The sequence below is a fragment of the Cyprinus carpio genome, chromosome B7 (assembly GCF_018340385.1).
Source record: "Cyprinus carpio isolate SPL01 chromosome B7, ASM1834038v1, whole genome shotgun sequence".
In the NCBI taxonomy this organism is placed as follows: Eukaryota; Metazoa; Chordata; class Actinopteri; order Cypriniformes; family Cyprinidae; genus Cyprinus; species Cyprinus carpio.
In genome coordinates, this window is record NC_056603.1 from 35,012,722 (window position 1) to 35,035,161 (window position 22,440).

The window sequence follows — 22,440 nt, forward strand, 5'->3', positions numbered from 1 at the left end:
AAGTAGCATTTCAGTATATCAGACACTTTGTACTTCAGGCTTGATGAATGTCTTTGGCTCCACACTATGGATTGGGCTTAACAGTCTTGACTTTGAGAGTGGCTGGCAGTGGAGTAATGGAAACCCATTCAGATACCTAAACTGGGCTCCTGGTAAATAAAATCCATGTACATACAATTGTACACAACTTTATACATGCACCCATATAAATGATGTCCAGGTTTAGTTATGGAACTGATTGAATGCATGGTCTAACCTTCAGGTCACCCTTCCCTGGAACCAGGCCTGAACTGTGCAGCACTGAATGCTGGTAAAGCCTCAAAATGGGAGAGTATAGCCTGCAGTAAGAAATTAGGTTACATCTGTCGCAAAGGCAATTCTACAGATAACACACCTCCACCAGGTAGGCTGGCCACACACTACAATGGTCCTAGTAGGATTTTTTTTGTGTTATCTTTAAAAAAAAAAAGAAAAAAAAAGAAAGAATAAATGACTGAATGTAGGAAGTCAGTTCCCCTAACATTTTTTTATACAGGTGTCCTAGGAATATTTAATTGATTACCACATAAACCATAGATATGTTCCATCTATGTTTGACAACCAAAAAGTGTTTTTGCACGTTTGCTTGAAAACTGTGATTGTGTTTTCTTTACAATAAATGGCTTTTAATAAATGATAATTGTATGTGTGGCTCAAGCAACCAAATATGTCTTGGAGACACTATGCATCACCACACACTATACTAAAGGTATACATTGATACATCGTGTGCAGGTTTTTACAAGGATACTGTATGTTTCTTTTTCTCTTGCAGGTAAAGATCAGCCTAACTTCTGTCCTGCTGCATGGGTTCCATATGCTGGTCATTGCTATTATCTGCAGCGGACCAAGATGATGTGGAGTGATGCATTAGCAGCATGCCACAGGGAAGGAGCAGACCTGGCCAGTATAAATAACATAGAGGAGCACAGCTTCATTATATCACAGAGTGGGTACTGTAAGTATGTGCAATCTCAGTGTCCATTATACACAAACACATGTTGGGTTTACATGTTTCCATATTATATCCATTAACCCTAGCCTTACCTCTAAACATAACCCTCACAGGAAAACAAAACAAAACAAACAAACATATCATTAATACCACAAATCTGAGTGTTTGTTCTGCAGTGCCTACTGATGAACTCTGGATTGGACTTAATGATCAGAGGATTCAGAACCTGTTTGAGTGGTCAGACAGAACACATGTCACCTTCACCAAGTGGCTTGCTGGAGAACCTTCACACATCATAAATCGCATGGAGGATTGTGTTCTCATCAAAGGAAAGGTGGGTCCCCCCCAATCCTTGTAACAGAGCCCCAGGGTGTGGATCAATGTGCAAAGTTTAATAGATCAATAAACAATCCATTTAGTAAATTCACTAAGGTAATGAATGTGAGCCAGTCAAGGCAAAACCCGTATCAAATCTAAAATAAATAAGTTTTAAATAAATCCAAAATAGCAGCATAAAGTTAATAATCCACACATGAAGTTTATAGATAAAAATAGATAACGACATGAGGACAAAATGCTCACAATAGGTGTAACTAACAACTTGACTTCAAACAGACTAAACAGAAAGTACCATCAACAGGGATACATTTCAGATAACAGAAGATGAAGTGGTGATAGTGTAGAGGAGAGATGACAGAAGCAGGCATTACAGAGTCCCCTGTTCTAGGAGGACCTCCAGATGCAAATCTCTTTCTACTGTAGGTTTACCTACACTGTAAAAAAGCACCGTCCTTCGGATGAGACGCTAAAATGAGGTCCTGACTCTCTGTGGTCATTAAAAATCCCAGGATGTCCTTTGAAAAAGAGTAGGGGTGTAACCCCGGCATCCTGGCCAAATTCGCCAATTGGCCTCTGACCATCATGGCCTCCTAACCACCCCCATACACTGATTGGATTCATCACTCTGTCTCCTCTTCACCAATAAGCTGGTGTGCGGTGAGCGTTCTGGCGCAATATGGCTGCCATCGCATCATCCAGGTGGATGCTGCACACTGGTGTTGGTTGAGGAGATTAACAAATTTAAATAAAAATCACTAATAATAAAAAAAAAAAAGCAAAAAAAAATTAATAAATTATTATTATTACCTATAGGTTATGGAATATGATGATCAGGGTGGTCTCGGTGGAAGTCCAAAATCAAAGAAGAATCTAGGATATTATTTGCTGATATCCATTAATACTCCTCTGGGGCATATTCTCCCCACAAGGAAGAATATATTTCTCCCTCTATGTCTAGAATTAATAATATCACAGATGATGTAAGCAGGAGTTCCAGCAGCCTTTATGGATAATGGTAGAGGCTCAGGTGATGGTGGTGGTTGTGCTAGTTGCAACACAGAGACATGAAATGAAGGAAAAATCTAATAAGTTGCAGGAAGTTCTAAATGATATGTGATTAGCAGTTCTTTGACGTACTGTATGATATGAAAGTGTTTTCTATGTTGGAATTTCAGGCATAGGTATGGTGGCTGAGTGGCTGAGCTCAATGCGCTGCAAATGAAAAAACATGCAAATAGAAAAAACCAAGAAAAAACCACCAACTGCAAATTAAGAAAACACCTTCATCAATTTGACAACACGCAGCAAATACTCACAATGTGACAAAACAGAAACGCACTGCAAAGACTCACAACACGAACAAATACGGCAACACACTGCAAAAACAGAAACACACTGCAAATACTAACACAAACAAATATAGAAACAAGCTGAAAATACTCATAGCACAAACAAATATGGAAATACGCTGCAAATACAGAAATGTGCTGTAAAAACATAAACACACTACAAATACTCACAACACAACCAAATACAGAAACGTGCGCCTTGAATTAATTGTTGTGTTCACATGATCACTAAACATCACAAAATCTCTGTGCTTGTATAAAACATTTATTTTTTAGAAATTATTAATTTTATATTTTAAAACACTGAATAGGGCAAATAGTCAAAACACAAATATTTTTCAGTACTCTGTTCTCTTTTTTACATACTTTTCCCGACCTGCAAATTATGTGAAATTCTTTTTTTTTTTTTAAACTGCGCAGGAACAGGTGAGCCAGAGGAAATCATGTTGTTTTACATAAACCTCTAACATTACAATGCTGTAACAAGTGTGTGAAGTAAATAAGAGTAAACTGTTAGAAGATATTTAAATAAATGTTATAATCATAAAAAAACAACATTATTTTAGTTAAATACGGCATATTTGTTTAGTGATAACCAGTGGCGGCTCGTCGGGGGAGGCAGGGGAAGCACAGCTTCCCCAAAATGTTGAGGTGTAAATGGGAGGAGGAGGATTTAATGTTAATAAAATTCACAGTTCATTTCAGTTCATGTCTCAGAATGTGTATATTTTGTTTGTAATTTCACAGTTGTTATACCATAACATGTTACTGAAGTTGGAAAGAGTCACTTTTCTATCGCGAATTTGAAGAATCTGCTGATGTAATTACAACCGCTAAGTGATAGAGAAGGGGAGGGGGAAGCCAATCTTTTATGTACAGATTGATGCATTTCTTACAGATTTCTGCTCATTCAAAATCAGACATATATGAAGTAGCACTGTAAGATTACATTTGTTTGAATGCATTATTGCGAAAGCAATTGCGTGTGAATGTGCTGTATCTGTTTAAATCATGCTTTAACCTGAAAATATTCAGTAAAATGAACAGACAAACTCCTTGAGAACTAGCCTATAACTTCCCGCTCGGCTATTGCTGTCATTATAACCTTCTTATTTGAGAGATCCATCAAGCTATAGCTATATAGCTATAGCTACAGTGATGCGCGGGTCAATGTATAGACAACCCGCAACCGACCGACTTTTCAACTAACCCGCCCTCAACTCGGACAGCAAAAAAAGAAAATATTGTACCCGACCCGCATTTTTTAAAAGTAGTAAATGCTCATCATAGTGCAGGGGCGTAGAATTGTGGGGGTTGGCGCGGCGCCAGGGACGTGTCCCTACCAATGTCCAGCGACTGCCAAACTGTCCCTAGCGATAATTTTGAAAAAACAATTATATATATATATATATATATATATATATATATATATATATATATATATATATATATATATATATATATATATATATATATATATATGTTTTGTAATTTCGCATCTGATGGCGCATCTGAAACATCATACCATTGATATTATTACCTAAGAAGTTAAAGTAAATAGGCTACGTTAGAAAACGGCGCGCTTTCAAGGACGCGCATTTATTATTTTTAAATGGGTGGAATGTAGTCACTCATCGGACAAGAAGCGCAACAGCTGATGACTGCAGCGTGCCGGTTAGAGCAGTTCTCGTTCTCGAGTCAAGAACTGGTTGAATCGGTTTTCGGATCACCAGTACACTGAACCGAGAACCGTTTCTGTCGGACGTGTCCGGACACACAGCGTGTCGGACGCGTCCGGACACACAGCGCGTCTGAACCGAACTGGTTCTTTTGGTGATTGATTCTGAACTGATTCTGTGCTAATGTTATGAGCGCGGGTAAACCGAAGACTTGAATGAAGGGCAATCTGGCGAAACTTAAGTTTATTTAACAAATAAATCGCAATGGATTATGTATAGTAAGTGGATCATGGTTTCTGTGCTGATGACACCTAATTTATTTACTTTATATCTTCAAGACTTAAATCCTTGTATGCACATTATTGCTGTTACTGTATTTGGGTGCATTGCTGCAAAACTTAATTGTAAACTTTTCATGATTATGAGGTTTTTTTAACTGACTAAAGTTATGATTACTGACTTTGTATATTTGAATGTTTGATAGACTTGACGCCATTACGTCATCGCCAATGACGTCATTACGTCAAGCGTAAAAGAACCGGAGAACCGTTTTTTTCAACCGGTTTATTGAATCGAACTGTCCGAAAGAACCTGTTCGCGGAAAAGAACCAAACTTCCCATCACTAGACCCGAATATCATTAAAAATATTTTTGGATGACTCGTAACCGTGGGTAACTGCGGGTGACCACAGGCACCCGCTCATTTTGGATCAACCCGCGAATCATTGATAGCTAAATATTTTTGACATGTGACTTCTTGCTAAATATGCAGTTATATTACAGGCCATTGGCATGAATTGTACTTGTGATGGAGCGGTGGAGGAGTGCTCTTGGAGCGAGTGAAATACATGACGTTCCGAATTTTAAAAGATCCACTCCTCGCTTCAGTCAAAATCACACCGCTCCACTCCCACTCCACTCCGCTCACATACTCTGCCACTAGTGATAACTATGAAAAAAAAGATGTAAAACCATAGACATAATGGTCTTTTCAAGTAACGGTACGAAGTTCCGGTTCAGGCTCCGCCTATTTCTGGTTTTATCTGAATACAGACACAAATAATTTTGTGATTGTTACAGGCACAAATAAAGATACAAAAAGGGGCTTCGCTGCACACCCCTGATTCCAGTACCACAACTGGGAGCTGCCTGGGCCTACATTACTGGGCATATATATCCTGATTTAAAGTCTCCCACCAAAAAGCTTTTCTGGCCAAGTGAACGGCTCGTTTTAACATGCCCCCACATCTCTATGTCACTATGTGGGAAGATTTGAATGACACCGACTAAATGTTCACGCAAAGAAAGATGGCGTAACGTTTATTCTCTCTGTTGCCGCGGCTGCCATGTTGTGGAGTCGTTGTCTGTTTTGTTGAAGTGAAACTTTGTTTGGCCTTCCAAAAGAGGACATAACTAGAAATCAGTGGTTAACTTCTATTTCAACACTGTTCCATAACAGTCCAACCCAAATATGCAGATGTGTGCTGCGCATTTTATGGAGGATGAGGACTGTTTCCTGAACCAGTAGCCTGCAATGCGTATCTGGCACAATGGCTGTTTCTATAAAGTTGGGCAGTTCAAACTTTGCAAGGACAGTCTGGTGCACAACCTGTAAGTACGTTTTTTATATTTAAATATTTTGCCAATGATGATTCAAATGAGAGTTTTGAGCAGTAGAGTAGGCTTGTTGTTTCTCAGATCACAAATGCAGACATGGTTTTCTGTTTACGCAGCGCGATACGGAACGCAACACGTAAAAAGACAGTATAAGTCATTATAATCAGTAATTATGTCCCCACTGGATGCAACAAATGCCTTGTTTGTAATGGGTTTTATTGGTTTTGTCTAGTCTAGTGATGTCCGGATTGCGAACAAATCTTTCTATTTAACCGGATCTTCTTAGTGAACTGGTTGAACCAATTCACCAAATCGAACTGAATCGTTTGAAACGGTTCGCGTCTTCTGTACGCACTAATCCACAAATTACTTAAGTTATTCAGTTTATAAACATGCCTTACACTCCCTCTGATGCGAAATAAACCAATATCCCAAGTTATTCAGTTACTCCTAACAGTACATTGACTGAACTGTTAAAAGAAAACTGAGGATGGGATGTGCACAAGCAGAGCAGCTGGACTGAGTCTTGTGCTGCTGGCCTGGGAGACGGCATAGTATGTTAAGGGGCATAACATTTCCGTCACACGCTTGAGGCATTCGGCCAATCACAATGCACTGAATAGTTGCACACCTATAATGTAACAAAAACAAGAAAAATTTGATTTGTGAGTAGAGCAATCATGTTTATTTTACAAAACCAAAATAAAACTGAGCACCTCAAAATTGCAACAAATAAATAAATAAATTTCTTCAAAACAGTCTCTTCAGTATAACGGATAGATACAATTATGCTAAGTAAAATTAAAAAGTTTGGGTGAGTAGAAGCAAAACTCATGAGATCTAGGACTTTCAGTGCCCTTTAGCAGAAATAAACTGCTGCAGAGAAAATAGGTCCAAGCAAAATATAATTTGTAACTGCAACACTCATTTCAAATGTAGTGGAGGTAAGAGTACATATACTCATTCAAAAATGTAGTTAAGTAGAGAGTAAAAGTTGCCAGTATCCAGTGGCGGGCCGTCATTTCACACCTAGGCCTTCAGTGGCATCCTACATTAATTAATCCACCTCTTAATACCATCATAATGATGCCACGGCATTGCATCACAGACAGGTATCTTATATACCGAGAATGAATGATATTACTAAAGCTAGAAACCCAGTTAACACAAGTCCACAAGTTGCAGCAACTGCGCAACGCACATTATCTCTAGCTGAGGCATTAACCTAACAAAATGATACAAATATAGTCCACCCAATGTTTTTAAATTTATTCGCTCAAATGTATTTATACCTTATAGATAACATTGATTTTAAATAAATAAGGCGAATACATGTGTTTTAAAGTTGACCTAACAGTTTAACAAACTCTTACTGCTTTTCATCTTTATGAGTCTCCCAGCCGGTCTGCCAGCGCGCTGCGGGAGGAGAATACTAGTTAGCACAGTTTTACTGGGAAAGTGATCAAGTAACATAATTCATACAAGATGATGAAGAAAAGTGTATACATCCATTTTAACGTGTCCTTAGAACTCTCATCTTCATGCCAAGTCTCCCCACCGGTCTGCCCCTACCAGCAGCACTACAGCCAGTTAATACAGCTCGACTCGGGAAACTGAGATATTCTTATGGAAACTTAAACCTGGCTCAATATCTTGCAAATAACATCAGAATACAATGCATAAAGCAATAAAAAAGTCAAAATGAAATTTAACCTTCCATACTTTAGTGGTTCTTTATCTTTAAGAGTCTTTTGCAGAGGAGGTGTTTGGTTGTTTTTCGCAGTCTTTTAGTACTTTAGTATTTAGATTTATAGAAGGCAAATATTTTTCAGAATGCACAAAAAAACACTACAATAACACACTGTACACAACATATACGGTAAGAAACTTGAGAAATAATGCTGTGAAAACAAAAATTATTTACAGTGATGCTATTTGCAAGCTTTGACTAATACGCTCTTTCACCATCCAATCGAAGGACAAGAAAATGCTGACATTATCACAGCCTGCTAGATGGCCCTGGTGCTCCCATCTCGAAATCTGATTGGTTAAAGCAACTGTTTCATTGCCATTGATTTTAAGATACAAACGATAATATCTAGATACTCAGTTAAATTACAAAGTAAGATACTCAAGTACAGTAATTAATTACATTTACTCAAATTACGACAGAGGGGAAAAGAAACATGTAGCGCATTGTTGTTGTTGTTCTGCTGGCACACCAAAAATCATCCCCACCATGGCTGCAGCTTCTCACTGACAACATAGTAACGCCGCACACATCATTCACAGTCGGGTTATTAGCAGAGAACACATAGCAGAACTTGAATTTCTGTGCATTGTGGCTGAATTGTGTAAATTGTGGCTATTAATAACAATTCTCCTCATTCCCGCCGGTTCCGCGCTTATAACGCGATGGTGGATGACGAAACGTATTGTTTGCACATGCTTTTGAGTCTTGAGAACTCACTCAATCACTCTCATTTTCTGTGCGTCCATAGATTGCGATAAGGAAAGTGACAGCTTTTAATAATTATTAAGGGATTTTGGAAATGTGATATTGATTTAATACAACAGTTCAATAAATAAGTACTGCCTGATTTTGCTCTATTTCATCAATGAAAATAGTTCCAAATAAAGTAAAAGCTCAGCCGCTGTGCATCTCTAAAAGCAAACGGGTGTTTCATGATTACTTATTGATAAAGACAGTCACTTGCTTTATTCCTGAATGAATCAGCCGTTTGAATGAATCAATTGAATGAATGATTCAGTGATAAGATCACTGACTTGCCGCCACCTGCTGGCAGATTTAGTTTCATTTTTAGCATATAATTTCAGTTATTGAAATCATTTAATATTTCTGTATTCAAAATGTTATATTTAAAACATTAATTTCCACATGAATTTATGAATTTAATTGCACTCATACATCCTCAGAGCCTCATTAAACATCTGAAAATGTATCTACAAGCCACATTTGTGTTCTTCTGTGCCACCTCTGTAGAAAATATTGAAAATATTTCCATGTTTATGCATTTATATATTTATATTCTTATATTTTACATTATATATAGATATTTTTAATATATAAATAATTTTTTTTTCTTAAATATATACATGCATATGTTTGTGTGTGTGTATAAATTATTTATTTATTTATTTATTTATTTATTTATTATTAATATTATTTTTTACCTTATTGGAATTGACAAGAATTGGAGTAATTAAAATTCTAACGATGCCCAACATTATCCATAGCCCACATTATTTTTTACTGGCACCTTTCCATTCACACTGTTTTAGACCCCTTCTTTTCTTTTAAACCTTCACTTACCCTTCTTTGCTCTTGCCCTTCTTTAAATTTAACCAGATAATCTTATATGTTAATGTACTTTTCAAAATTAGTTATAAAACAGTTACCCGGCAACAGGGATAGGTAGTATGTTTGCTTAACCCACTCACTCACCGTTCGTCTCCCGACTCTCTCTACCGCTGCAGACTTCGCTGAACCATGCCCCCCTTGCCACAGACATGTAATCAATTTGTAGTAAAAAGGACAAAACAGAATTTGCATGAGTTCATAGGTTGACAACAAATGGACATTCCCAAAACATGTGGAGAAAAGTACCTGATGATACAGTGTTACAGATATGGCAGTTATAGGTCGATTGCAGTTTCATTTCAAACCTCTTGTAAAGGAGTTATGTATGCTATATGAATGACTTTAAAATGGATAAGACGATGAGCCAAGTTTTGGCCGATAAATCAAAATCTGTTAATTCACGATTCCAGATATGTTTAATAGAAAGAGGCTTTGCAGTGTGATCATTAACTTTACTATATATTAAAGAAACAGATGGCCGACCAGAGGGTGGTGTGATCAAATCCCACATAGGATGAGAGGAAATGGGGATGCCCAGGGAACTCCATAGGCCTTGAGAGCAGAGCTTAACTGAAAAAAGACGAATAGATGATGCTGGTAAACAAAAGTTAGTTCTTAATTCTTGAAGTAAGCAGAGTCCTTGGTTATCATATGTCACCACAAGTGTTTATGCCCAATACAGACCAAGAGGGCTGTACAAACAGCCGATTTCCACATAAAAATTGTAAGTTGAGTCACGTGACTGATTCATGGCGGTGCAGACGTGAATTTTGCGTGCTCCACTTAATACTCGTTACTTTCAGTTTATTAGAAAGCAAATTATGCTGAATTACGTCAAATCCTCTAAAATGTCGGTATCACATAATACGGGTGCAACCAAAGAAACCGAATTTTTACCTATCAAGAAGAAATTCAAGGAATCACAGACTAGCATCTCCAAAACGGACCTGGACAACGCCATCTTAGCAGGAGTGAAGCAGGCCTTAGTTGAGCAGAGAGCTGAACTAAATCAAACTGTCACTGCTGCGGTAAAAGCTGCCTTAGATGATGTGCTGCTCCCGCAAATAATGGACCTTAGACTTGAACTGAAGAACGCCACGGACACTATAACATCAGCCACCGGCCAGACTGAACAACTGGAGAAATCCGTTCATCGGCTTCAATCAAGGTGTGATTCTACGCAATCAGCAGCCAGACATGATAGAGACCAGATCAATGCTATGAGGCTGAAAATTGACGAGCTGTGCTCCAAGGTGGCAGACATGGAAGACCAAAGTAGAAGGACCAACCTACGTTTAGTTGGGCTGAGGGAAGGAGCGGAGCGTGACAACTGTATCGCCTTTTTAAAGGCGAATCTATCTACATGGATCCCATCTTTCGCTAATCAAGACATAAAAATAGAGCGAGCTCACCGCCTGTACGCGGATAGAAACACCAACGTTAGCCGCCCTCGCACAATTATATTCAATTTGCTAGATTATTCTGACAGACAAGCAATCCTGAATGGTGCAAGAGCCGTTTTTCCCGTTAAACATGGCACGGACACTTTGCGCTTCTTCCCAGATTTCAGCGCAGACACTACTAAGAAACGAAAGGCCTTTGCCGAGGTGAGAAAGCGGATATAAGCATCTGGGATTCAAACGTTTCTCTTGTTCCCAGCCACACTGAAGATCACTTACACAGGCAAACGTTATGTCGGTCTCCATCTGAGGCGGAACAGTTCATCCTCTCTAACAACCTGCCCTGCAGAAGTGCCAGCTCTTCACCTAGGCGAGGGGGTGAAGCGTCGGAGATCCGTATGGACACACACCAGATGGACACAGCAGAGCATCAGCCTACTTTGGCCACTGCAAGCAACATCGCAAGTTAGCTGATTCAATATTTCAGTACGGGACTGTGGACTTTTTTCTTGGTGATGTCATACGGGTTAAGTATGATTTTTGTGGTTTTTCATTACAATTGAGACTATATCGACGCCTAGGGTATAGGAATGTCATATATCACTTGTTATAGGCTAGCTTAGACTGCAAGAGCACCAATAAAACTGGCCTAGTCTAGGTTATTCTTTGAATCGATAGCTGAGGTTCATTTCCTTTTTTTTTTACAAAAGGACATATCAACATACTGCTTTATTTTCCGTTGAATATCGCCTTGTCTATGTTACTCTTTGGGCCGATAGCTGAGGTTTATTTCACTCTTTCTGTCTCCAGCTAGAACCAGGCTACTAATTTTATTTATTTATTTTATTGCTTTATTGCCCGTTGAATATTGCATCACTGCAACGAGTGGGGTGGGGGGAGTTTGCATCGTTAGGAAGAGTCACGTCTCTTACAATCTCTAACTTTATACTGGCCAAAGGGGCTCTCTTGTACTCCTTGCGGCTTGTAAAGTATGTTTTGTATATAGTTCGGAATGTTATTATTTTGCTCGCAGCTGTTAACTTTATTGCTACTCTTTCCTATTTTGCTCTAAGGGCACCAAATGTTTCTTTGTTAAAGTTGCTTCCAATCCTGTTACACTACTTCCAATCAGTAGACTATGTCTGATCTAAACATTATATCCTGGAATGTGCGTGGCCTGAATTAACCGGTTAAGCGTACCCGCTGTCTAGAATTTTTACATCGCAAAGCAATAGATATAGCCTTAGTTTAAGAATCGCACTTGAAAAAGGCGAAAAAGTCCCGCTTCCAAAATAAAAACTACAAGTTACTGGTATACTCGTGCGCCCTTAATAAATCCAAAGGTGTGCTGATACTTGCAAGAGGTCGCTACATTTATCCATAGACTTACTGGGAGGAGATGACATTGGCCGTTTTGCGTATGCAGCTGTAACACTAAATCATTCTAAACTCATGCTGGTATCCATCTACGCTCCAAATGAGCCTGATCAGCTTTTTCTGAATAATATCTGTGAAAAACTACTACAATTTAGTGATCTGGACGTCATCCTAGGGGGAGATTTCAATGCCTCAATTAATCCTCAACTTGATCGTTCATCTAGTTCTAACCCCTCCATTGCAATGTCCACATCCTCTCTAAATAGGTTCATTACAGAATTAAATCTAATTGACCCATGGCGCATACACAATCCCCACACGAAGGGTTATACATTCTATTCCCCCAGACACAAATCCTTTTAAATTATTGACTATATCCTGATTAGTGCCCCTTTGCTTCAGTATATATCCAATATTGTCATCTTGCCTATATTGATTTCAGATCACTCACCCATTATCTGTAATATCACACCTGTTACAGCTCATGCTAAACCCCGTAGATGGCGCTTTAATGACTCTCTGCTGTATGATACTACATTTATGGATCAACTCAAATCTGGGCTTACAGAATTTTTGGAAATTAATATGGTTCATTGCGCAAACCCTCAGGTGTTATGGGAAGTTACTAAATGCTATCTGCGAGGGAACTGCATTGCCTTTTCCTCAAAAGCCAAACGTCTTAAAAATAAGCGCTTTGATCATCTTGAACAAGAAATAAGGTCTTTGGAGCATCAGCAGACCCAGTCTTTTTCAGAAGAGGCTGCTCAGAATTTGTTACTGTTGAAAAAAGAATACAATAGCCTGTCAATGTCCAAAGCCGAATTTATCATTCACAGAACTAAGCAAAATTATTACTTCCATTCAGACAGAACTAGTCATCTGCTTGCATTGAGGTTAAAGGAATCTGAGTCCAAAGCAAATATTGATATGCTACGAAGTAGTGATGGCAAAATAGTTACAGATCCTAAAGCTATCAATAACACCTTTAAAGCATTTTATTCTACACTGTATTCTTCAGAGGTGGTTCTTGACAGACATGCATGCAAACAATTTTTAGAGAACTTGAACCTGCCTAAACTACCAGAAGAGGACAAAAACCTTCTAGAAGAACCTCTAACGTTGGAGGAACTTCACAGTGCGGCCAAATCTCTTAAAAAAGGGAAATCCCCCCCCGGGCCCGATGGAATTCCGCCGGAGCTCTACCTGGCTGTTTGGGATATTGTTGGGCCCTTAATCTTGAATTCTATGAATTTTGCTATTAAACATGGTATGCTTCACAGGGACCAGAACCATAGCACTTATCATTTTGTTCCAAAAGAAAAATAAAGACCCATTGAACTGTTCTAGTTACCGTCCAATATCTTTAATTAACAGTGATGTAAAAATTCTGGCCAAAGCCTTGGTTTCCCGGATTGAGCCCCTCATGGATATTTTGATTCATTTTGACCAAACTGGATTTCTTAGAGGGCGGCTGGCTGCAGACAATATGCGAGGCTTATTGCACATCATTGAACATTCTCACACTTATACTGACACTTGCGCGTTTTTTTCTCTTGACGCTCTCAAAGCTTTTGACAGACTTGAGTGGGACTTTTTATGGACCATACTGGATCATTTTAGTTTCGGTCCCAAATTTATATATGCAATTCAAACTCTTTATAGTAACCCAACAGCCTCTATTTCAACAGGCACTTATCAGTCTCTATCCTTTCCATTACAGAGGGGATGTCGTCAAGGCTGTCCCCTATCACCTCTTCTTTTTGCACTTTCATTGGAACCCTTAGCCCAAGCTCTCAGGCAAAGCCAAGTTATTGCACCTATTACTTTACTAGGTTCTCAGCATTATATATCGTTGTATGCAGATGATATTATTCTATACCTTTCAGACTTGGAAAACTCTATACCTAATGTCTTAAAGTTATTCCATCACTTTAGCAGCATGTCTGGATACATGATAAATTGGGATAAATCCTCCTTAACCCTCTGGAGTCAATTAACGCGTATACGCGTTTTGGGGTATTTTCTCCTGATAACCCCGAAAAGAACTTAAATTACACTTTCAGTTTTGATCGTACAGATAAGAGCAATACATCAATCGAATCTGTAAAGGGTCTACTTTTTTTTGTATACAGACATAATAACAACAAAACTTTGTGCACTTATAAAATAAAGATAACAAACAAGGAGTGCTGTCTGCAGCCTTTGTCTGCGCTGATCTTCAGTTAGAAATGCGTCATTAAAATGAACTGTAACTCAGTGAATACTCAACGAAGAGACATGAGAGAGATATCTATAGAAAGCCTGACATGTCTACTTTTAAACTAAACAAGTGCTGCTGAAAACAAATATTCTGTGATAAAGTAATCCATATGAAAACAACGCGATGTCCGTTTTTCACGTCTCCCTTCATTATCTTCTAATGCGACCACGCGCCGAGCGCGCTTTTGAGATCCAAATGTTTCACTGAAGCGCGCGGCTTTTGAATACGCCCACACAACAGAAGACAATGCAGCGAGATTGTTCTTCAAGTTTTTTTTTTATTTTACTGTTTGCTTCGCGATGAGAGGAATAAGACATAATTCACCCCAAAAAGATGTGATGTGGTTGAGGATTTGAGATTTGGATTTCCTCAGAAAAAAGAATGAAGCACTTTATTCATCATACAACATAAACATTATTAAAAATACTTTTACCAAACTATAAACCCTTACTAAATTTAAAATAAAGTGTAAACATATTACTAGTTAGACTTTTTTGCAAAGACTTTTTCCAAACTATAATTCCTGACTAAATGTATAATCAAGTGAAATATTATGAAGTTTCAATAACAATATACACTACTATACCATTCAAAAGCTTGATGTAAATAATATAAATGTAACAATAAATGTAACTGTAACAAATGTAACAATCATTGCTGTCTCTTTCAATTTATCCCCCCTAAAAAACCTAAAAAAAATATTCTCAGCTCTTTTCAACATTAATAATAATAATAATAATAATGATGATGATAATAATAACAATAAATGTTTTTTTTTTTGTAGAAAATAAGATTGTTAAAAGGATTTCTGAAGGATTGTGTGACTGGAGTAATGATGCAAAAAATTCAGTTTGAAAGTCAGCTTTGATTGTTCCTAATAAACTGTTTATCTGCACTCACAAGTGAACATTAAATTATGTTGTGGGATAATTAAATGTATTCTAAATAAACTACAAACATAAAATTATATACATTTATTTTGTCCTCACATTCTTTCTTGTAACTCATCCCTCTCAGTGACACAGCTGACTGAATGGCTCATTATGCAGCTCATTATGCAGGTCTTTGTCTTCTCAGGTGTGAATTCATGATAGTTGACGCCTACTCGCATATGACTTTTACCAACAAAAAGTGTCTTAGAAAATTTAAATCAATATATTGTTTTCTGTAAGTGAGTAAACAGGATGATTTTCACATCATTTAGAAAAAAAAAATTCTAGTCTGCAAGCTCCAGTTCTCAAAATTCCTGGGAACCAATTTTCTGTATGTGTTTTATTGCCTTATTCAAGTGATTTAACATTTTTAGTTTTTTCACTAACCACGCATAACATTTTTTTTTCTCAAAAACACAATCATGTACATACATGCTGCTCACATATTATTATAGCCTAGTTTGTGCTGATTACAGTGAGATTAGACTTTAGCCATTTAGATATTTATAAGAAACTGAAAAAAGCACAAATGTCAGGGCATGACAAAACTTCTCCAGGCCAGTGGCGGATACAGAACGTCATTAATAGGTGGGCCTGGTGAATATACGGAGGGGCCTCGGGTTTTAAAAATTTTATACACCTGATTCCCGGGCTCCGTGTTATAGAGCTTTCACACTGCGCGCGGATGCGGTCCGGCGATCCGTTCCATGTTCGGTGCAGTGCAGAGATCATTTCTGATGTGCTGCACGCGCTTAATTAAAGTGACAGGCTGACAGTGCATGGTTCGTGGTCAAAATGAACACAGATTGACATGAAAATATAATAATCTCACCATAAATGCGTTTTAATTTAATTATACTCTTTTACACAGTCATCTTTTTTTACTTTAGGACCGGGGTAAAGCAAGGAAAAATAAAATTTACTTCAACAAGGCGACATAATGAACAACTCTCGTATCATTCATCGTGACTTAAATACCATAATATACTCAGCTGTATTTCGAGACACAGAGCCAGAAGTGCATTCACAAAACGTAAACAAACGCCAAAGGAGACGGTGAACATTATACAAAAAGTGGGCAGAATAACACAGATAACAGCCTGTTAGATGACGCCACACATAAAATAAGAAACAACAACAGGTCTCATAAAACTCGTTAAAAGAGTTCCTACACCCAAACTGAAATAACTCGAACCATCCTTTCAGAAACAGCAGTAATGCCACGTCGGGCCAGCATAAAAACACACACAACGCTACCTGAGCTCTAAACCAGGCGGAGTCTTCTGGGCTTTGAGTTGAAAACGCTGATTATGTCATCATAATCCGAAGTGTCAATAAGTTCTCTTTCAAAGGACAGAAGTGCCAAGTTGTTCAGGCGTCCAGTCAGCATGGATGACCTCAGGCGCGTTTGGATCCTCAGTAGCTCAGTTAGTTTGCCGCGGAAAACGTTCGGTCTGAAACGCGCCCGCGGTGTTGCGTGATAGCATCACTGGACTGACACGTGATATGCCGAAATATTATTTTTATTTTGTAGCTATTTTTCGTAGCTACTGTACTTAAATGTCCTCAGGAAACTATTAAAATTAAATTATTTATTAATTCGTTATTATTAAAATTAAAAAATAAATTGTTTTTATTAATCTGATTGGGTGGGCCACCATAAATCCGCGCCTGCTCCAGGCCCCAAAAATACCCTTAGACTCCAGAGGGTTAATGGCCCTTAACAATACCTCTCAACACATTTCCCTTCCTAACAATATTGTGTTTACTAAATCATTCACATACCTAGGAATCAAAATAATGAATTCTCTGTCAAGAATCATCCAAGTAAACTTTGGTGAATTTAGCCAGAAAATAAAACTTGATCTTCAAAGATGGACTAACCTTCAAATGTCAATGCAAGCTAGAATCAGTACAATCAAGATGAATATTCTACCACGCCTGAACTTCTTGTTCTTTATGATCCCATTCACACCACCTCCCAAATATTTTAAAGAGTTAAACTCTGCAGTATCTAGATTTGTCTGGAATGGCAGACAACCCAGAATACGTTTTTCTGTTTTGCAGTGCACAAAATTAGAAGGTGGTCTTGCCCTCCCTAATTTTCAGATCTATTACTGGGCATTCCAGATTAGAGCTATAAGGACATGGACGGACAAAGACAGTAAAGTGCCATGGAGAAGCATAGAATCAGCTATTGTACATCCCCATAGACTTCAAGATCTGCCCTTCACAGGTTTAGGACGTCGCAACTCTCACCATAAATTTGGTAATGTTATCTCATCCACTTTAGCTGCATGGTACAGTGCTGAAAAAGCAATAGGCCATTCAAAGAAACTCTCTCAGCAATCTCCTCTATGGAACAATGCTCACTTTTTATCTGATCAACAACCTTTTGTTTACCCTTTGTGGCAGTCTAAAGGGGTTTCTACTCTTTTCCAATATTTTTGACGGGACTGGTTTGTGCACATTCCAGGATATCCAAGCAGAATACACAGCCTACCTGGCTTTTCTTTTTTCTTGTACCTGAGGTTGCGTTCTGCCATGAAAGCTTATGGCGTGCCATGGAACTCTGTTTTGAGTGACCACCCAATGTTTAACTGGATTGATCCTGCCAAAGATCCTAGAGGGGTGGTTTCAGTAATTTATAATTCTTTACTCCGTAGTGTTTATAAATCTTTAAAGATACTAGCAACGTGGGATTTGGAACTTTCTTGGTTAGGATTCCACCCTGACTGGGACACAGTGTGGTCAAACCTTGGCCTTACTTCTAAAAACCTTAGTCATGTACTTATTAATTTTAAGACTATTCATCGTTTCTACTACACACCTTACAAGCGATACCACATGAAACTTTTACCCAACCCATACTGCAGCTTCTGTAACACTGACGCCTCTGGTACATTTCTACATATGTTTTGGGACTGTCCAATGATTCAACCATTCTGGAAGTATGTGATTGTTATGTTACATGATCTTACAGGTCTTTATCTGGATTTGGACCCATGTCTACTATTATTGAATGATGATTCAAAGTACCAATTTTCTTTAGGTGACAAAAGAGTGTTGATGGCAGGGTTCACAGCTGCAAAAAAGCTATTTTACAGCAGTGGATAACCCCAGATACAAATCTGAAACAATTTTGGATCGTCTCTTTTCATTATATAGTTTGCCTTGAGTGTACAACTGCAAAGATCAATAAGGCAAAGACAACCACTGTGAACACCTGGATGAATATAGCCTCTGCCCTTAAAGAGCTTCTTTGAATATGCTACATTAAATGTGAGTTTGCTGCCAGTGTTTAAGTGTGTTGTGTTCTGTGTGCATGTGTGTTCTTTATTTTTATTTTACTTTATTTTAATGTTATTTATATTCTCATCCATATGCTCTTTTTGTATGATGTGTTTATTGATGGAAAATAAAAAATCATAATCACAAAAAATAATTGTAAGTTGTGCCATAAGGGTGTCTCCCTTCAGACGTTCCACCCTTTTCCAGATCCTAATAGAATTGGCCACAACCGGGCCAAATTTATATTTATCAGTGATAATATTACAAGTTAAGATTGATGCCTCAGGTGAGTGGTGAAGTGTCGTAATCATAGAAATGTAATGTTCACCAAAACCAAAACACTGCAGAGCTGCCCACATATAGTTCCAATCTATCCTGTCTTTTCTAACTTTTAGATCACATTGGATGAGTGATACTGGTCTGTAGTTGGAGCAATCTAACGGCTCTTTACCCTTTTTAAGAAGCAATGAGCAGTCTGTGCAAAATATGAGTAGTGCAAATACACGTATGTAAAGTACTTTGACCAGTGCAGTAATAAAGCAGGTGCCGGTTAGATTGGTGGTGTGGCGTTCAGAAGGGTCACGTCCTCAGGGAAGAACCTCTTCCTGAGCCTGCTAGTCCGAGAGCGTAGGCTCCTGTAACGTCTGCCGGATGGAAGGAAAGTGAAAAGTCCATGGTTAGGTTGAGAGGCATCCTTGATGATGTTTCTTGCCCTGCCCAGACAGCGCTTGTGATAGATGTTCTCAATGGAAGTTAACTGGGTGCCGGTGATCTGTTGAGCAGTTTTCACCACTCGCTGGAGTGCTTTGCGGTCAGATGCGGAGCAATTGCTGTGCCATACTGAGATGCAGTTTGTGAGTATGCTCTCAATGGTACAGCAGTAGAATTCCACAAGGATCCTGGGATTCAGGTGAACTTTCTTAATGCTCCGTAAGAAGTAAAGGCGCTGCTGTGCCTTTTTGACCAGGGTGGAGGTGTTATGGGACCAGGTGAGGTCATCAGAGATGTGGATGCCAAGGGACTTGAAACTCAACACACGCTCCACTACAGCTCCGTTGATGTAGATGGGTGTGTGTCCATGACTCCTAGTCCGCCTGAAGTCCACAATGATCTCCTTTGTCTTCTGGGTGTTTAGTTCTAGATTGTTGGTGGCACACCACACAGCCAAGTGCTGCACCTCATCCCTGTAGGCTGACTCATCATCATCTTTGATCAGACCTACCACCGTGGTGTCATCTGCAAATTTGATTATGGTGTTGGAGCCATAAACAGGAACGCAGTCATGGGTGAATAGGGAGTACAGGAGAGGGCTCAGTACGCAGCCCTGTGGCACGCCGTAGTTCAGGGTGATGATGGAGGAGGAGAGGTTATCTAATTTAACAGACTGAGGTGTGTTAGTCAAAAAGTCTAGAATCCAATTGCAGTTGGATGTGCTGATTCCAAGCTGGCTGAGCTTGGAGATCAGCTTGGGAGGGATTACAGTATTAAATGCAGAACTGAAATCAATGAACAGCATTCTCACATGTGTGTTTTGACTGTCCAGGTGGGTGAGGGCAGAGTGAAGTGCCGTTGAGATGGCGTCCTCTGTTGATCTATTGTGGCAATAGGCAAATTGAAATGGGTCTAGTGTAGCAGGGAGACAGGATTTTAAGTGGGATGCAACCAGCCTATCAAAGCACTTGGCAATGATGGGGGTGAGTGCAACAGGACGGAAGTCGTTAGGGGCCAAGGCAGTGGAGTGTTTCGGTACTGGTACAATGGTGGAGGTTTTGAAGATAGTGGGGACAGTTGTTTGGGCCAGGGACAGATTGAAAATGTCCGTGAAGACCTCAGCCAGTTGCTCCGCACAGGCTTTAAGCACACGACCAGGTATTCCATCAGGACCAGCTGCCTTCTGTGCATTCACCTTACACAGAGTAGAGTAAACATCTGATGTGGAGAGTGTGACAGGCAGTTCACTGGGTTGATGCTCAGCTTTGAGTGAGATCTCCTTATTATTTTTATCAAAACGAGCATAAAAGTGATTGAGCTCGTCCGGGAGGGAGGCAGAGCTGGAGGGGGGCACAGTGTTAGGTGGTTTGTAATCTGTGATAGATTGTATGCCTTGCCACATACGCCAGGGGTCTGAAGAATTGAAGTGTTCTTCTATCCTCTGTTTATGTGCGAGTTTGGCCTGGCAGATACCCTTCCTCAGGTTGGCTCTGGCTGAGCTGTACGCCTCCCGGTCTCCAGACCTGAAGGCTGCATCTCTTGCTTTGAGCAGGAGGCGAACCTCTCTGTTCATCCAGGGCTTCTGATTGGGGAAAATTTTAATATTTTTGTGTGTGGTCACTCTGGCCACACATCTGTTGATGTGCTCCAAGACAGAGTTGGTGTAAGTGTCAATGTTAATTCGAGAGTCTATGGTGGCCTGGGCAGCAAACTCACTCCAGGCTGTGTGCTGGAATTGATGTTGAAGAGTGGAGTCAGCACCTTCCAGCCAGATTTTAACAGTCCTTATTGTAGGTTTCACACATTTGATGACCGGGGTATACTTGGGGAGCAGGAACAAAGAGAGGTGGTCAGACAGTAGGTATCAACAATGACAGAGTCTGTGCACCATGATTTGTTTACATAAATGCATACTCCACCACCCTTGTTTTTACCAGAGGTTGCTGCTACAGAAAGAGCATCCATCCATATGCACCACGCTGTTTGGGACATTGCTGCAGAGCCATGTTTCTGTGTGAGGGTCCAGATCTTTAGTTCGTCTATCTTGTTCATCAGAGACCGTACATTGGCAAGGAAGATGCTGGGCAGAGCTGGTCGATGTGGGTTTGGCCTTAGCTTAGCATGCAGCCCTCCACACTTTCCCCGTCTTTGTTTATGGTCACGACGCAGACGCCGAGCACTTCCGGTGCGAGTGATCCGCTTGTCCGTGGTGATCTCAGTAGCTCCAGTGGGAGTTCGCTGAAGTCGAAAAGATGGTCTAAAATTACGTTGGAACACCGTTCATTGATGTCCAAAAGTGACTGTTTACTATAGCTGTAGTTCCCATTACTGAATCGCGCGAACACGAATGAAATAACCAGGTAAATTAACACTATTATCCGAAATCTGGTAAGACGCTGAGCCTCGCGATGTGTTCGCGCCGCCATCTTGGTCTTATAAGACCCTGAATGGGACATTTTGAGACTCACACCTATAAGTTAATGTGGTTTTTAATCCCAAAATCTGACAGTGTGAACGTAGCCCTAGTTGTCCAGTCCAAAGAATGTGGCTGTGTGTCCTGAAAATTTATGGGTGTAAGTTCCGAATGTGTATGAACATGACCGTAATCAGGACTCAAATACAGGACTGACAACTGTATTCTACTGCTGTGTGAACGTGGTCTGTATATATATATGTGTGTGTGTGTGTGTGTATATATGTGTGTATATATATATATATATATATATATATATACATATATATATATATATATATATATATATATATATATATCAGCATAGCTGAATTTTGGTTTTTGCCTCTTTAATAGGAAGGTAGATGGGCAGACCATATGTGTGAGATGGAGCGTGGCTATATCTGCAAAAAGAAATCATCTAGCAAGCCTATTGGCACCCCAGAGATTGTCAGTCCTGGATGCCTAGCTGTGAGTATACTGTATATTATACTCCATGTTTTAATTTTTAATAAACAAAACGAAACACAAAATAAAATATTATATTTTATCAACCAATCAGTCAATCAATCTGTCCATCATTATTTGGGTATGTGCTTCAGAATTCTTAAATAGCATGGAATCTTAAATACATTGTCACAACATTTTGTTACTTTAT

The 22,440-nt window shown here is 39.2% G+C and overlaps 1 protein-coding gene across 1 annotated transcript in view; it reads left to right on the forward strand.

Annotated features, from left to right (window-relative positions):
* mrc1a (mannose receptor, C type 1a) overlaps positions 1 to 22,440 on the forward strand; it is a 225,771-nt gene that overhangs the window by 96,768 nt on the left and 106,563 nt on the right. Inside the window, exons 5-9 of the mRNA XM_042728415.1 lie at positions 39 to 152; positions 263 to 403; positions 814 to 996; positions 1,170 to 1,327; positions 22,140 to 22,253. Coding sequence (XP_042584349.1) covers positions 39 to 152; positions 263 to 403; positions 814 to 996; positions 1,170 to 1,327; positions 22,140 to 22,253 — 710 coding nt within the window. The remainder of the gene's footprint in view (positions 1 to 38; positions 153 to 262; positions 404 to 813; positions 997 to 1,169; positions 1,328 to 22,139; positions 22,254 to 22,440) is intronic.